The sequence below is a fragment of the Oncorhynchus nerka genome, linkage group LG10 (assembly GCF_034236695.1).
Source record: "Oncorhynchus nerka isolate Pitt River linkage group LG10, Oner_Uvic_2.0, whole genome shotgun sequence".
Classification (NCBI taxonomy): domain Eukaryota; kingdom Metazoa; phylum Chordata; class Actinopteri; order Salmoniformes; family Salmonidae; genus Oncorhynchus; species Oncorhynchus nerka.
The window spans coordinates 69726239-69744612 of record NC_088405.1 but is presented as its reverse complement, the minus strand read 5'-3'; the positions used below and the strand labels follow the sequence as shown (position 1 = coordinate 69744612).

The following is an 18374-nucleotide window of genomic DNA, read 5'->3' as shown; positions in this document are numbered from 1 at the left end:
AAAATCTAAAATGACCCTGTTGTTTCTTCAGGATTGTTTACTGTGTCTGCAATTTCTGTGTGAAATACCTCATGCACTGCATGTTGCTTTTGGAGAGAATGCTTTTTACTACACCACAGATGTTTTCTCCCCTCTATGGTTTGGTGCCCCTCTAAAGTAATGACTCTGCACTCTGCTGCTGTGTTGTAGGAAGGAAGTAGTGATGTTGTTTGCCCAGCTCTTGTTGACCAATGATAGACAGCGGTTGTGTTGTTGATACAGAATCCTCTCCTTATCGCTTTCTTTATATCCATGGAGAGGTGAAAGGCAGATAGTTAGGTTGATTATTTTAGTGCAATTAAATAGGCATGTTTTGTGCACATATAATATTGTGTACCTGTTTACTATTTCCCACAGGATCATTTTGTTGTATTGTTTACAATAACAGTAGTGTCCCTATGGGCCCTAGGTCAGTGCACACCTCACTGACCAAACAATTTTTCTCTCTCTCCCAGTAATCAAGTGATGAGGAAGAAACTGATTCTGTTTTTCAAGAGAAGGAACCATGCTCGTAAACAAAGGGTAAGTCTCTCTCCCTGCTTTTGAGGGAGGGATTCAAGGGAAGGAAACTTCAAGGAATGTGTTGAATGCTTTGAACAAAACAGACTGATACAAACAATTGAACCCAAACACACATGGACAGCCTGACTGACATGGTTGTAAATCTCCACCACACAAGCTGTGCTCTCATAGAGACGACCCAAACGGACCATGGACAATAATACTTTGATTGTTTACCCCATTTGTAAGCTCTCTAACTGTATGCATACACAGTATGTTAAACTGCATCGCATTTCTCAATTTGGTGGCGTTTTATTGTCCGCTGCAGGTCTTTGACGCCAATTGAATTTTAAATTAATAGGTGGCAGTCACGCACGCTAGCTTTAGATTACATGCCCTCTTATTGGTTTTAGAATTTATTTATTTTATTTTATAACACAATTTCTGTTTGAACAGGGTATCTCCTTGCATCCCTACTAGTATGGTACTGCAAGTCCAATCAGTGGCTTTCCCTTGGTCAATGGATTAAGTAACCAATGTCATCAAAGGGACAGACCTCAGACCAAAACAGCACTGGCTAGCGAAATTACTCTTATCAGTTAGTCAGCCCATAGCTAAAAATAGTTTCTACTAATGATCACCCCCATTGTAAACGTTTTCCTTTTTTAAATGATGAAGGTAGCTAGCTATGGTTAACTGAGTGCGACTTTTAGCTGGCTGCTTCCAGGCAGGGTCAGGACAATGGCAGCACAGTGCGCAGCTTGGCCACCTGCCAAGAGGAAGGTGGATTGTTTGGCCCTTGCTGGTTGAGAGTGGAAACAAGGCTGTATTGTCCACCGTGTATGGGACTCTCTCTCTCTCTTCAATAAAAAATGTTCTCTCTTTTGTAACAGTAAACTCTTGGATAATGCACATCATTTGTAAAAGCTGTAATGTTCCACATCAAACACCTCACATTTTAAGTCCAAGATGGCAAATGGAACTTTCTGGATTTGACAGTTGTGGCCAGCATTATGTTTTGAGAGGCGAAATATGACCAATAGGGCAGGGTATCATCGGCAGAAAATGTGATTTTTGGATATATTCTACTTAGCCATGGCTATCTTGACTTACATCTGAAAGCAAATGGCTAAGGTTTGCTTTAGGTCATCGTCATCATGTTGTACCTCAACATTCAAATCCCCTTTTTATAAATGTGTATTATTGTGTGGTTCAGGAACAGAACATCTGCCAGCGCTACGACCAGCTAATGGAGGCCTGGGAGAAGAAGGTGGAGCGGATGGAGAACAACCCGCGTCGCAAGGCCAAAGATAGCCGCACCAGAGAGTACTATGAGAGACAGTTCCCCGAGATACGCAAGCAGAGAGAGCAGCAGGAGCGCTTCCAGAGGTAAACTGAGGGAACAGTGAACTGGAATTATACTTTTCTCTTGTTCTTCTTGGCAGCTACGATGTAGCAGATTAATCTAAAGTCTTCCATTGATTGGTTGCGTCCTCTCGCCGCCGCCTCAAAATGCATTGACGAGGTTCCTCCCCTCTTCCCACTGTTTTGACATACAAAGGTGAAAGCAATACTATCAGTGCCTCATATAATAAGAAATTGCTATCACCTGTCCAGTTTCTTTCAGGTCAGTGCATAATGATGGAGATGAAACCAGGAGAGAGAGGAGGCCTCTTCACACTATTCAGATGCATCCTAGGTGGTGCGCTGAAGGCAGTCTGCAGTGGGCTTATCAGCTGGCTGTGTCAGGGGACAAAGTCCAGCCAGTGTCTGGCTGTTCCTGGCACACAGGCATGGGTCTTTCGCTGAAATCTCAGAGCAAGGCTGTTAAGAGGCAGGTCAGGGCTGTTTGTTCAGACTGGTAGTACTAGACCAGGCAGAGATAGAGCGCAAGCAGTGATTAGCCTCGAAAAAGTCATTGAAAATAAGAATTTGTTCTTAACTGACTTGCCTAGTTAAATAAAGGTAAAATAAATAAAAAATATCATAAGGTTTTCAAGTGTCTGTCCTATATCTAGAAGATATTAGACCTCGGATTATATAAAATGAAATGTAGACATATATTTAACAATATTTTGGGGGGGAGGCACAATTTTTTTTAAACCGGTCCCGGGTTACCTTCAGAAGAGTCACGTGACACTTGTAGGGTTCGTTGAACATTATAGTATTCTCTGTTTTGCTCGTGAGAGTCATCTTTCTAGGTAGTGGTCATAATAGTTTATGGGCCAAACTGTTCGGACGCAACCTATGTTTTTGTGAAATGACCGATTTTTGGCATGTCAAATGGCGCTGTAGCTCTGCCACTTTCCACTAGAGGTGTGGAAGGCCGACCTAGGCGAATGTGGTGGATTGAGACGTAGCCCATACAAAAAACATTGCTAGTTTAAACAGACAGATTTTGAAGGTTGCATCAATCAACTCTTAAGGATTAAAGGAGTGGTGAAGGAGGTAAACGTATTCCTGTATGCCTAAACAGCCTTGTTAGCAGACAATGTTCTCCCTGCTTTGTTTGAAGATTTCTCAGAAAACCTGTTTGTTACAGCTTGATTTAGCCTCCTTTTTTTTCTTCTTTTGGAAGGGTAATGGAAGGGTCATGAGGGAAGGAGGGGCACACAGGGGCACACTGATGTGATGGCACCTACCCAGTATTGTTATATGGAGGATGCACATTTGGTATTTTTAAAAGGTCATTATGGTTCTTAATATCTGTGTTTGTTCTCCAATTTAGGGTTGGTCAGAGAGGAACTGGAATGTCTGCGACCATTGCCAGAAGCGAGCATGAGATTTCTGAAATCATCGATGGCCTTTCTGAACAGGAGGTGAGCGCTGTCAACTTTGAAACATCTCAGTTAAAGGTCATCGTCCATTACCACTTCCTCTAGTTCTCAAGAATTGTAGGCGTGTCATTGGCTACATCTCGATTGTCCACCCTTCTCTCTGCACTTCCTGTCATGGATTTCACAGTGGTTGAAACGCCCTCCAGCCAATGCTTGCATCAATCCTATGCCTTTAAATGAATGACGAAGTATGCAAGTACATACTTAGGAAGAACGGTGTAGAATCTGGATGCAGCCATTCAATCATCATCAGAGTCAAGTTCAAGTTGAAACAAAGTTAACACAAATTTAAATAGCTTAACTCCTCCTCTCGTCCAATAGAATAACGAGAAGCAGATGAGACAGCTGTCCGTCATCCCACCCATGATGTACGACACCGAGCAGAGGCGAGTCAGGTTCATCAACATGAACGGCCTGACGGATGACCCCATGAAGGTGTACAAGGCTCGGCAGTTCATGAATGTGTGGACCGAACAGGAGAAGAGTATCTTCAAAGAAAAGTGAGTACCAGTTATTTTTTGTTGTCCTTATAGCAGGGATCATCAACTAGATTCAGCTGTGGGACGATTTCTTCTTGAGCAGATGGTCAGGGGGCTGGAACATAATTACAAATTTGTAGACTGCAAATTGACCACAAGAAGGCCAACATACACTATTTGATTTAAACAATTTCAGTCCTTGCTTACATTTGTCTACGATCACATACAGTGGGGAGTATTTGACACACTGCCGATTTTGCAGGTTTTCCTACTTACAAAGCATGTAGAGGTCTGTAATTTTTATCATAGGTACACTTCAACTGTGAGAGACGGAATCTAAAACAAAAATCCTGAAAATCACATTGTATGATTTTTAAGTAATTAATTTGCATTTTATTGCATGACATAAGTATTTGATACATCAGAAAAGCAGAACTTAATATTTGGTACAGAAACCTTTGTTTGCAATTACAGAGATCATACGTTTCCTGTAGTTCTTGACCAGGTTTGCACACACTGCAGCCGGGATTTTGGCCCACTCCTCCATACAGACCTTCTCCAGATCCTTCAGGTTTCAAGGCTGTCGCTGGGCAATACGGACTTTCAGCTCCCTCCAAAGATTTTCTTTTGGGTTCAGGTCTGGAGACTGGCTAGGCCACTCCAGGACCTTGAGATGCTTCTTACGGAGCCGCTGTGTGTTTCGGGTCGTTGTCATGCTGGAAGACCCAGCCACGTTCCATCTTCAATGCTCTTACTGAGGGAAGGAGGTTGTTGGCCAAGATCTCACGATACATGGCCCCATCCATCCTCCCCTCAATACGGTGCAGTCGTCCTGTCCCCTTTGCAGAAAAGCATCCCCAAAGAATGATGTTTCCACCTCCATGCTTCACGGTTGGGATGGTGTTCTTGGGGTTGTACTCATCCTTCTTCTTCCTCCAAACACGGCGAGTGGAGTTTAGACCAAAAAGCTCTATTTTTGTCTCGTCAGACCACATGACCTTCTCCCATTCCTCCTCTGGATCATCCAGATGGTCATTGGCAAACTTCAGACGGGCCTGGACATGCACTGGCTTGAGCAGGGGGACCTTGCGTGCGCTGCAGAATTTTAATCCATGATGGCGTAGTGTGTTACTAATGGTTTTCTTTGAGACTGTGGTCCCAGCTCTCTTCCGGTCATTGACCAGATCCTGCCATGTAGTCCTCAGCTGATCCCTCACCTTCCTCATGATCATTGATGCCCCACGAGGTGAGATCTTGCATGGAGCCAAGGGTGATTGTCATCTTCATCTTGAACTTCTTCCATTTTCTAATAAATGCACCAACAGTTGTTGCCTTCTCACCAAGCTGTTTGCCTATTGTCCTGTAGCCCATCCCAGCCTTGTGCAGGTCTACAATTTTATCCATAATGTCCTTACACAGCTCTCTGGTCTTGGCCATTATGGAGAGGTTGGAGTCTTGTTTGATTGAGTGTGTGGACAGGTGTCTTTTATACAGGTAACGAGTTCAAACGGGTGCAGTTAATACAGGTAATGAGTGGAGAACAGGAGGGATTCTTAAAGATAAACTAAGTGTTTTCTGGCTCTGGCCCAACCCATCGGTTTCTGGACCAATCAGACGACCCTGAAGCATTTGGTGACGTGTCGGGCAGGTACTCCGATCCAGACTTTTCCAGAGAAGAAACTTAAGTCTGTGGGTGTAGTGTAGCCTTTGGCTGGAGCAAGGAGTCTGGGTAGCCAGGCAACCATCCCTCAGCTGTATACCAAAACAAGTGGCGGGGCTGCCGTTTTTTAAATTTTTATCCCAAAATGTAGCTTTAACCGTGACTATTTTCCCTTGTTTTTCTCACAGGTTTGTTCAGCACCCAAAAAATTTTGGCCTCATTGCTTCTTATCTAGAGAGAAAGGTGAGCTACAGTGGATTTAATTCATTCTCTGGTGATTTTACTCTGTAGTAAAGCCTATTCTCCACTCTCCCCCATATGTTTATGAAGTTAATCCAACAAACCCAAAAGCACATGGTTTGCATTTGTCTGTTATTTAAATGTTTCATGGGCTCATATGTCCCTCTGTCATCTCTCTCTCTGCAGTGTGTGTCCGATTGTGTCCTGTACTACTACTTGACCAAGAAGAACCAGAACTACAAGACACTGGTGAGACGCAACTACGGCAGACGGCGAGGGAGAAATCACGTGAGTTCTAGAGAGCATCTTCACTAGGGAATGGCTAAATGTATTTATGTGTTAATGAATGAGCTTTGGAAATACCGAGAGGCTGTCTGGGTGGGATTTAACCAGTAAATAATGCTTGTGACAGGGACTGGAATGCCAATGCCCCCCCTCATTTTCGAGTGTCCCTGAAATGGAGCAACTAGTTGTACGGAGAGATAACCCTATGGAATGGAACATTTTACTGCATCACTCGCGAACAGAAGAAGCAGCCAAAGGATAGCCTACCACGCAATTAATTGATGACGAGACTTGTGTTTTTCACAATACCTGTACTGGTGGCATTAATAGCTTTCCTTATATTTCTCATGCAAGAAATACGTACTTACCATATGAGTAACATACAGTATGAGAACTGCAAAAGAACAATATGCCCGTAATGTACCTGTAGTTCAATGTGGAGTAGTACTGAAGCATGACATTCCATAATAGCAGTTTGACATTTTAACAGTTGCGTTTCCTTTGCTCAGTCATTTTCTGCAATTACTGAACCAGTGGAAGCAATTAAACATTAAAACCACTGTTCTGAACTAATATTAATACCAAATGTTTTAGGGTCCATACACAGATCAGCTACTACGTATTTGTATTTATTATGGATCCCCATTAGCTACTCTTCCTGGGGTCCAGCAAAATTAAGGCAGTTTATACAGTTTTAAAAACAATACATTCACAGATTTCACAACACACAGTGTTCCCCCAGGCCCCGACACCACCACTACCACATATCTACAGTACTAAATCCTTGTGTATGTATAGTGCTTATGTTATCGTGTGTGTATGCACCAATGTTTGTGTTGCTTCACAGTCCCCGCTGTTCCATAAAGTGTTTTTTTTTCTTTCCTGTTTTTTAAATCTAATTTTACTGCTTGTGTCAGTTACTTGATGTGTAATAGAGTTTCATGTAGTCATGGCTCTACGTAGTACTGTGTGCTTCCTAGTCTGTTCTGGACTTGGGGACTATGAAGAGACCTCTTGTGGCATGTCTTGTGGGGTATGCATGGGTGTCCGAGCTGTGTGCCAGTAGTTTAGACAGACAGCTCGGTGCATTCAACATGTCAATACCTCTCATAAATTAAAGAAGTGATGAAGTCAATCTCTCCACTTTCAGCCAGGAGAGATTGACATTCATATTATTATTAGATCTCTGTGTACATCCAAGGGCCAGTCATTCTGCCCTGTTCTGAGCCAATTGCAATTTTCCTAAGTCCTTTTTTGTGGCACCTGCCCACACGACTAAACAGTAGTCAAGGTGCAACAAAACTAGGGCCTGTAGGACCTGCCTGGTTGATAGTGTTGTTAAGAAGGCAGGGCATTGCTTTATTATAGACAGCCTTCTCCCCATCTTAGCTACTACTGCGTCAATATGTTTTGACCATGACCGTTTACAATCTAGGGTTACTCCAAGCAGTTTATTCATCTCAATTTGCTCATTTTCCACATGATTTATTACAAGATTTAGTTGAGGTTTAGTGAGTGTTTTGTTCCAAATACAATGATTTTAGTTTTAGGGCTAACTTATTCCTTGCCACCCACTCTGAAACTGACTGCAGCTTTTTGAGTGTTGCAGTCATTTCAGTCGCTGTAGTAGCTGACGTGTATAGTGTTGAGTCATCCGCATACATAGACATTCTGGCTTTACTCAAAGCCAGTGGCATATCATGAGTAAAAATTGAAAAAAGCAAGGGGCCTTACCAGCTACCCTGGGGAATTTCTGATTCTAACTGGATTATATTTGAGAGGCTTCCATTTAAAGAATGTCCTCTGTTCTGTTAGACAATTAACTTTTTATCAACAATATATCAGGGGGTGTAAAGCCATAACACACATTTTTCCAGCAGCAGACTATGATCGATAATGTCAAAAGCTGCACCAAAGTCTAACAAGGCAGCCCCCACAATCATTTTATCATCAGTCATTTGTGTAAGTGTCCTTCCCCATAAGCATGCTGAAATTCTGTTGTCAATTTTTTTTACTGTGAAAGAGCCATGTATTTGGTCAGACACCATTTTTTTCTAGAAGTTTACTAAGGGTTGGTAACAAGCTGATTGGTCGGCTATTTGAGCCAGTAAAGGGGGCTTTGCTATTCTTGGGTAGCAGAATGACTTGAGCTTCCCTCTAGGCCTCAGGGCACACACTCTCTAGTAGGCTTAAATTGACTGTGGCAAATAGGAGTGGCAATATCGTCTGCTATTATCCTCAGTCATTTTCCATCTAGAGTGTCAGACCCTGGTGGCTTGTCATTGTTGATAGACGACAATAGTTTTTTCGCCTCTTCCACACTGACTTACGGAATTCAAAAGTGCAATTCTTGTCTTTCATAATTTGGTCTGATATACTTGGAATAGTAGTGTGAATGTTTGTTGCTGGCATGTCATCCCCAATTTTGCTAATCTTGCCAAAGAAAAAGTAATTAAAGAAGTTTGCATTATCAGTGGTCTTTGATGAAGTTGGCTTTTTAACCCAAAATGTAATTTAAGATGTCCCAAAGCTTTTTAATATCATGTTTTATATAATTTGTCTTTGTTTCATAGTGTAGTTTTCTTCACTCACATGATTTCTTAATTTGCAGTACGTTTGCCAATCAGTTGGGCTTTCAGACTTAATTGCCATACCTCTCAACCATACAATTTTTAAATTCCTCATCAATCCAAGGGGACTTAACAGTTTTTAGTTGTTTTCTTAATGGGTGTGTGCTTATTAGTAACTGGAATAAGTAGTTTCATAAATGCGTCAAGTGCAGTGTCTGGTTGCTCCTCATTACACATCACAGACCAGCAAATATTCTTTACTTCATCAACATATGAATCACTACAAAACTTGTTGTATGACCTCTTATACACTATATTAGGCCCAACCTTTGGAACTTTGGTTTTCCTAGATATGGCTATTATAATTGTGATCACTACATCCTATGGATTTGGATACTGCTTTAAAGCAAATGTGATCAATACATGTTGATGATTTAATTCCTGTACCCTGGTAGTTTGACTGACAACCTGATCCAGGTTGCAGGCACTGGTTACAGTTTTGAATTTTTTTCCTCAGTGGGCAGCTTGATTATAGCTAGTCAATATTTTAAATCACCTGGAAAATATACTTCTCTGTTGATATCACATACATTATCAAGCATTTCTCACACATTATACAGATACTGACTGTTAGCACTTGGTGGTCTATAGCAGCTTCCCACGAGAATGGGCTTCAGGTGAGGCAGATGAACCTTCAACAGTATTTAACATTAGATTGTCTCTAAGCTTTACAGGAATGTGGTCTTCAATATAGACCGCAACACCGCCTCCATTGGCATTTCGGTCTTTTCGGTAGATGTTATAACCATGTTTTGCAACTACTGAATCATCAAAGGTGTTATCTAAGTGAGTTTCAGAGTCAGAATATCAATGTCATCTGTTACAAGTTATTGACTTCATGGACCTTGTTTCTTAGCCTACATATGTTAATATGGACTATTTTTAGCACTTTTCTGGGTTGCTGGATTGTGGGGACATAGTCCAGGAGCCAAGATGATTTGGATGGACTCCGTCATTCCTGTAGAGTATCTACTGTTTCCAGAAGGTGTCAAAGTTATCAATGAAAGTGGCTCCAGCACAGCTATAGTAGTCTTTTAGCCAGATGTGTAATGCCAGCAGTCTGCTGAATCTTTCACCCGCATGTTTCTCATATCGAATTTGACTGAGCACAGAATGCATCCCTGCGCTTCCTACAATGAGAATATAAAAACACAGTTCAGAGTGTGATGTCAGATGTGTCATATCAGAATCAGTGCTTCATCCAATATCACGTGTGACAGCTGTCGTCAGTCAGCTGCATCACCTAACCAGCCATTAGCATTAGGCCCTCATTCGCCTACTCAGCTGCTTCCCTCCGTTCCCTCTTTCTGCGCATCTCCATCAGTTTTAAAATGTTATTTAGCTGTGATGGCGATCTGGGGTGTGCTGACAGTGAGGCTTCTGTTACATTTGTTTAATTATTGGAGCGGCTCGAGCACGAGAAATGTGGATACATTGTATATTTTAACTTCGACTGTAAGAACAAGTGCACATTACGGTCTGACTAAGCTTCACTGTCATCGCCGTCTCCGAGTGCCACTGTCATAGAGGGAAAAACAGAGCACAGCGACCACATTGCGGCTTTACATCGCTGAAAACCGCGTGTCTATAGACCAAACAACTCAAAAGTTATGCCCTATATTATCAGAGCTATATCTTCTACCCTTTCTACCACGAATCGCACGTTTTATATGATTCAATAAATCAGGTCATGGGCCATTTTAAACTACTTGTGGGCCGCTAATATTTTGTTTGATAACAAATGACCTTGTTTAGTAATGTTAGCTAGCTAACTTGGTAACTTGGATGGCAAAATAATATCAATTTGGATATGAGCAAATCAGCTATAAAATAATAAGTACAATTTTCTGCAAAATAATATATTTTTTTGCCTTTTTTATAATGCTTAAAAAAAACGTACGCAAACATCCAAGTGTAATCATTTAAGGAACTATATATGGCATATGCGATATAAGCGAAATAAAAAAAGCTAAACAAAACATCCCTTGCATGTAGGGCTGACCCCATTTAGTCAATTGTTAGGACGATAGGCTGCTGGTCCCGTGGGGATGGTACACCAGTACCAGTAGTACATTTTACCATTAATTCCCATAAATTTGAATCTACAATGTTTGGTTACGGTAATTTCTGAAAATGCATTCAATTTACTGTTATTTGTCTTTTACCGTTCTCATTGTCAGTGGACACGTTTGCGGAGTGTACAACCTCAGCTACACTTATGAGGAACACGTTTTGGTTTATTTCATTTAGGAGTGGTCAATTTTAATCTTTGTCTTTTGTTTGTAGCGCTCCTGTCAATGTTGACGAAGGACACCTAATTATACGTAGAAGACTGCTTAGGCTACTTGGCCTGTGCGCAAATGTAAGCCTATAAATGTGGCCATTTGGGGATCGAGCTCGCCACCACTGTGGAACTTTTCAAAGTAATTTCTCTTTCACCTCAAACAGCAAGTAAACAAAGTTGTTTTTTTACATCCATTGAGAGTGACAATAGTTCCTCAACGTAGCCTATTTGAAAAATCTTTCCAGCTCTCTTTCGATAACCACTCCGCGTGAAAGGGGGAAATAAATTACATGCTCTGTTCCGGTGGAAACATCATACAATAGGCCTACCTGATTTTCTTCTTATCCATTGCGCACAAAGCCTATAGCTATGTCTGTCCGGAGCTCACTGGAGCAGGAAACTCTGAGGGCCCAGAATATTTTATACAATGGTGCAAGTTTTCTAGCATGAGCTTCAGGCCTGACCCAAGTTAATAGTTGAAACATTGTATCAAGTTCTTTGCAGACAGGTCATGTGTAGCCAATGTGATTTATAGGATATTTGTTTTTATCAGGATATTTTCTACCTGCAGGCTGCAATATTTTATTTGTTGGCTTTATGTAGGTTATTTTTACATAGTTGGCAATGGTAATAGAAGTGACTTTTTAGGTTCATCATTTTCATTTAGATTTGGATATAATTTTGATTAAACACATGACAATGATTTTGAGATACGAAGACTTTATTATAAATGGAATGAAACTGTTCCACGAAAATGTGCATATGAAAATCATAACTGGCACGCAGATCGGTAGAAAATGGTATGAGTAATTGGCACTCCAAATGAAAAAGGTTGCTGACCCCTGGTGTAGCCTATTAGGAGCGTAACATCAGAATCTGCAAAGGCCAGAAGCAGCGGGAGGAAGAGGGTTGGGAAAAACAAATGTGTTCATTTTTTCTGGTTATGCAATCTGGATCTCACGCTCCCTCTAGTAAATGTCTAAATTATTTAATCAGTGTACTTAAAGCATCAGACAAGCTCAGTTGCCTACATACGGTTGATTTTATTAAAACATATAGGGTGTGTCTATATAAGGGAAAAATACACATTTACAAATTTTGATTGGTCAAAAGAACAGACCAAGAAAAGACAATGTTTGTCGTGGACAGCCCTAAACCAATATAATCATAGGAAGGAGGTGGATCTGTTTGTTTTTGTGTAGCACACGTGCAGAACTTATAGAAAATGGTATCTTTATACTTGACTTGGCATCACATCATTAATAAAATGTTGGTATCTTGACAACCCTACTCTGAAAATAAGGCAATTGTTTTGCAGTTTACACAGTATTGATGCGTTTCCGTTTCACCTTTTTGGGCCCTCACCAGTTTGCATCCCTGCATTAAATAACAATAATTACAATTCATACAAATTTAAAATGCACATAAAGCCAGCTAAATGTATATCTAGCTGGCTATGTTAGCTAGTCAACTTGTTAATGAATGATTTGCTTAAATTAACTTTTAAGAAAAATATACATGATTGTTTGTCTCCACATTAACAAACATATTCCTCTTCATTGTAAATGTTTTACATGATTCGTTGTGAAGTTATAATTACTTACATTTGTTTAAGTCCTAGTATTTTTGTCAGCCATTATTCTTGAAGCAACTCTCCATTGTTGTGTCGCAGAGCTTCATGGGAGTTTTGGGAAACACTTGATAGAAAGTCTGCTCCTTAGGGCCTCCCGGGTGGCGCAGTGGTTAAGGAGCGCTGTACTGCAGCGCCAGCTGTGCCACCAGAGACTCTGGGTACGCGCCCAGGCTCTGTCGTATGTCATGCAATAAAATACAAATGAATTACTTAAAAATCATACAATGTGATTTTCTGGATTTTTGTTTTAGATTCCGTCTCTCACAGTTGAGGTATACCTATGATAAAAATTACAGACCTCTACATGCTTTGTAAGTAGGAAAATCTGCAAAATCGCTAGTGTATCAAATACTTGTTCTCCCCACTGTATATGCTATTGGCTATGCATCAAAGTAGCCTATTTTGCATTGATAAGCAAATATAATCTCGGCGACTGTTCAAACAGTAAACCAAAAAACATTGTAGCCTTATTACCTCCCCCCCCCCTACCAATGTATTTTGTTTTAGATGTAATAACTAGTGGTTCCAGGCTACTGGTAAAAACAGCTGTGAGATGTGCTTTTTTTGCATTGTTAACCAAATATATTCTCAGTGAATGTTCAAATAATAAACCAAACAACATTGTAGCCTTATAGTATCCCACAAAAAAATTTGTTTAGATGTGATCACATTATTCTAGGCTAAAACAACAAGCTATGTGTTTTTTCTTTCTTCATGATGACATAAATAGAATGTCAATTTTCGGCTAATATGGGAGCGAATACATTGAAGCAGCATATCAAATTAGGATAATGTTGTAGATTACACTGGCAAGTATAAGAATGTTTGCCAGGGCATATTATTTCATGTGAAGATGTGAGAAGCTTAAAGGTTAGCTAGCTTGCAGTGTTTTAGCCAACTTGCTAGCAAGGGAAGACAATTGTCCGTTTTTTTTCTTTCACAACAAATGAGAAGACTACAAGTATTTTGTTTAGAAGTAATGATTCCAGGCTATTGTGAAATGGTGGACCCTGCTGTAGCTAGCCATGTGATTTTTTTTCTTCTCCATGACCAAAACATGACATTCTATTTTTTTTTGCTGATATGGGAATATATTATACAGGCAAGTATAATATTTGCCTGGCATATTTTATTTATTTTTATGAATCTGATTATTTCACATGGAGATGTGAGAAGCTAAAAAGGCTAGCTAGCTTGCTGTACTTTTAGCCAAGCTAAAGCCAGCTAGCCAGGCTGCCAACTAGCTACTATTTATTTTTTATTTAACTAGGCAAGTCAGTTAAGAAGAAATTATTATTTACAATGACGGCCTAGGAACAGTGGGTTAACTGCCTTCTTCAGGGGCAGAATGACAGATTTTTACCTTGTTAGCTCGGGGATTCAATCTAGCAACCTTTCGGTTACTGGCCCAACACTCTAACCACTAGTCTACCTGCCGCCCCTACTTGCAAGGGAAGGGGACTCAAAATGAAAAAAACCCACAAATGAAATACTTTGCTTTTGCCCCCTTGTGAATGGGAGTTGGATCGGCAAGGATGTAATGTTACCAAAAAGGCGCATGCATGCACATAGATCAACAGAGTGGCGCTTGTAGTGACCTTTAGCCCACAGTGCCTCAGCTCTCCCTCCCTCCCTCTCTCTGTGTATCAGGCTAGCAGTAGAATCACAGAGATTTGTGAGGTTTGGTGGCTGAGTGAGCGAAGGCTCTTAATGTGTTGTGTGGGTAAATAAGAACCAGGCCCCAGGCATAGAAGCAGAACAGAGTGGAGCTAGGTCTGGGCTGGCTTGCTGATACTGATTTATGGAAGGGCTAGGGAGCAGCGAACGTTCCCAGGAATCTTTTTAATCTGGTTGCCATAGTCGGGAGGCTCCGTGTTGCTTTCCAGAGCCTGAGGGAAGAGAAAGCGAGACCGAGGTCAAAAAGGAAAGTCAGACTCCCTCTCTGTGAACTCACCCAGTCATCCTCAATTCTAGTCTCCGTCCACCCTAACTGCTAAAATATGTTGATGCGCATCAGTAGGCTCTCTTGTTTAACTTTTTCGGAGGGTTTAAGGTAATTTCCTCAATTTGGTTATGGTGAGAAACTTGTCAGAACCTTTATTTCTGCAGAGGGAGTGAGAGAGCGGCAGTTGCTTTTACATTGGGTGAGATGCAGACTTCACTTCACTCAATAAGGTTATCCGTGCCTTGGAGCTCTGCTTACCAACGGCGTGCCCGTGCTGTTTTACTTCAGACGTGTTTTATATTGTTTCCCTCTCTCACAAGAACACTGGAGGAGTTTTAATCAATGAGGTTTATGCACATTTTGTCATTTTTGTTTCGTAATCGCCTAGTCAGCCCTGAGACTGTTTTCCCTCGTTCAAATCCAACAAGGCTCTCTGTTTGGAGAGTAGAAAAAAATAAAACATAGTTGGAGGCTGCAGTTGAGTTGATGATTGAGTGTTTTCCATTGGATTTGAGCAGTGGTCTGAATGTGGGTTAGCGTTACATACTGTGCATTCGGAAAGTATTCAGACCCCTTCACTTTTTCTACATTTTGTTACGTTACAGCCTTTGTAATTTACATTTTAGAAAGTCTAAACGGGTTTTTCACCCCGTTTATAAACAGATCCCTTATTTACATAAGTATTCACACCCTTTGCTGTGAGACTTGAAATTGAGCTCAGGTGCATCCAGTTTCTATTGATAATCCTTGATGTTTCGACAAGCCATGAGGTCGAGGGAATTGTCCGTAGAGCTCCGAGACAGGATTGTGTCAAAGCACAGATCTGGGTACCAAAACAATGGAATGGAGCAAGTGCAGAAATCCCTGATAAAAACCTGCTCAGGACTTCAGACTGGGGCGAAGATTCACCTCCCAACAGGGAAACGACCCTAAGCACACAGCCAAGACAACACAGGAGTGGCTTCGGGACAAGTATCTGACTGTCCTTGATTACCAGCCAGAGCCCGGACTTGAACCCGATCGAACATCTCTGGAGAGACATAATAATAGCTGTGCAGCGACGCTCCCCATCCAACCTGACAGAGCTTGAGAGGATCTGCAGAGAAGAATAGGAGAAACTCCCCAAATCGCTGCTGAAGGTGCTTCAATATAGTACTGAGTATAGGGTCCGAATACTTATGTAAATGTGATATTTCATTTGTTTTTGCTTTGTCATTATGGGGGATTGTGTGTAGATTGAGGGGGAAAATGTATTTAATAAGTTTTAGAATATGGCTGTAACTTAACAAATGGTGAAAAAGTGAATGGGTCTGAATACTTTCCAAATGTACTGTAAGTGGTAGTGGTATGCCCTGGGGCTGCTGTTGAAACAGGCAGCTAGCCTGCACTCACTTTAGGGCTGGGCGATATTGACAAAATATATCACAAAAATGTTAAATTTTTTAAACTTATTTTATGTTTTTGAATTAGTTCGATATATGCTTTGAGTAATTCATGACCCTAGGATGGCAACACATAAATTATAATTTATTTCAATGGGGCTTTCTCCATTCAATTCAACTATAAAAATGGACATTGTACACGCCGGAGTTGCGTATCACACTTAACAAACCAAACACTGAAATACCATTTATAGAAAGTAAACTGAGAACTCAAACCGGTCCATGCATCAATACAAGTGTATATAGTAAACTATGGTATATGCGGTTCCAGCCCCAGGTGAGCAGAGGTCAAGGCAAGGGAGGGTAAGGAATTGCACACAGGTTGGCTTTACGCCTAAATAAGAGTTGTGTGCGGGTGAGAGAGGGACTAGTGTGTCTTGTGTCTGAGGACAGTACACCAAGTCCCATCTATTAACTGGCATACGGGATTTGTATTCATTGGTACACAATTGTTTATGTTTGCAAGGTTATGGTAATATAAACCAAATGCAGACGAATGTGAATTGTTGTACGCTAAAAGCTGTGTCTGAGTTGATGATCACCTCCATGACTCACCTGTGACTTTCTGGGTGACAAACATTTAACCTTTCAGGGCCACATGATCCCCTTTGGGATCAAGCCCCACCCCCCCTGAGCTGTAATGTGGCGCAGGGAACGCAAGAAATAATCCTAAAAATATTTAACCCCCACAGAATCGCTTGAAAAATGGCTCAAATGAAAGATAAAGAAGTTATTTATCTACCCAGCAAGTCAGATTTCTAAAATGTTTTACGGCGAAAACATAGCACATATTTATGTCCAACCACCACTGCATACATACCTCATTAGCTTAGCCAAGTAGGAAAAAATATGCAATCAACAAACGCAGGATTAAAAGAAAAATCATTTCACTAACCTTTTGAAATCTTCATCAGATGACAGTAATATAACATGTTACACAGTACATTCATTTTTTTTTTCAATAATATGCAATATATATCCATAAATCTCTGTTTACAATTATGCATCGTTCAAAAAATGCTACTGCAATGTCAGGAGAAATAAATAGCTCCGGCAGATAACGTCAGCTAACAAGGAATACACATCATAAACTTTGACTAAATATGCATGTTTTACATATGTATGGCAAGATAAACTTCTAAATGCAATTGCTATGTTACAATTATTTTTAACGTTACATTTGGCGTTTACTAGGCTATAATAGAGAGTCGGCGCTCTCATTTAGCATGCTGACTCCTCTATCATGGAGTCGGCAGAAACCCAAAATGAAGACGTAAATATTCCCTTACCATGGCTGTTCTTGCTTCAGAAGACGTGGAAGGGTTAATACTCACCAAGTTAGCGTTCAGTTTGCAAGTCTGTGTCTTTCCGTTCTCAAACTAGACACTTTTCGGTCGAAATGTATGCAAATTTCAAGTGGCTGCGCACCAAAACGTCGAAAGTATACATTATATTTCGAGTAAACTTGTCAAACTATGTTTATAATTAAGCCTTAGCATGTTATAAAGGTCTACAGCAATCGTGAGGGCGAACAGATTAGCACACGTTGTTCAGTCTGTCCTGGGAGAAAGAGAGCGAAATATCCAATCTCCCATTGGTGAAACTTTTTTTTTGCGTCACCGGGACGTTTGGTCACGCTGAACGTCTCGTGAGCACGCGATTCTCATAGTTACACGCCTCATCGAAAGCAGGCTTCACACTGAAGACATAGAACGTGTTTCCATGGTTATAGCTGTTTGGGAAGTGTGTATACAATGACGTCAAAGTGATGGCAACTTTTCCCATTACAAGAGAGACTTTGGGAGAATGCATGCCCTGAGACTTCTGCTTTAGCTAGAGACCAAATTTAAACGGTTTTATAAGCTTTAGAGTGTTTCCTATTCGATAACAATTTTTAATTGCATATATTAGCAACTTTTGACAAAAATTTATCATGGTTTATATGGGTGCCGAATTCTTCCAGAAGGGGCAGTATTCAGGCCTGTCCCTATGAGGTTTAACCCTGTTCTGAAATCCCCAGCATAGCTTTAACAGCTGATTTCATAATTCATATCATCTCGTGTTGTCTGAGCTCCTCTAATGCCTGTATCCCAGGACGATGGACTGCCTTGGCTCATTGATGCCTTTGGTGCTTCCTCTGGCCCATTCATGTCCCTTGCCCCTCTATCTGCAGAACATACAGTGGGGTCTGGAATTATTGGCTTCCTTGATAAAGATGGAGCAAAAAAGACTGCATAAAATAAATAAATAAACTGAGCTTTATTGTATGCACATAAAATATATATATTACTAATACAATTGCTCAGAGAAAGATGTTCCCTGTTTTCAATACTCCAGCACCCTCCCATTGTGAGGATAAAACATTTTAGAAAAAGGGTAAGATTGGAGAACACATTGGG

General features: G+C 40.8%; 1 protein-coding gene across 1 annotated transcript in view; it reads left to right on the top strand.

Moving 5' to 3' along the window:
* LOC115135922 (nuclear receptor corepressor 1-like) overlaps window positions 1-18374 on the top strand; it is a 124975-nt gene that overhangs the window by 39773 nt on the left and 66828 nt on the right. Inside the window, 6 exon segments of the mRNA XM_029671140.2 lie at window positions 495-561; window positions 1757-1929; window positions 3269-3359; window positions 3699-3877; window positions 5705-5759; window positions 5943-6044. Coding sequence (XP_029527000.2) covers window positions 495-561; window positions 1757-1929; window positions 3269-3359; window positions 3699-3877; window positions 5705-5759; window positions 5943-6044 — 667 coding nt within the window.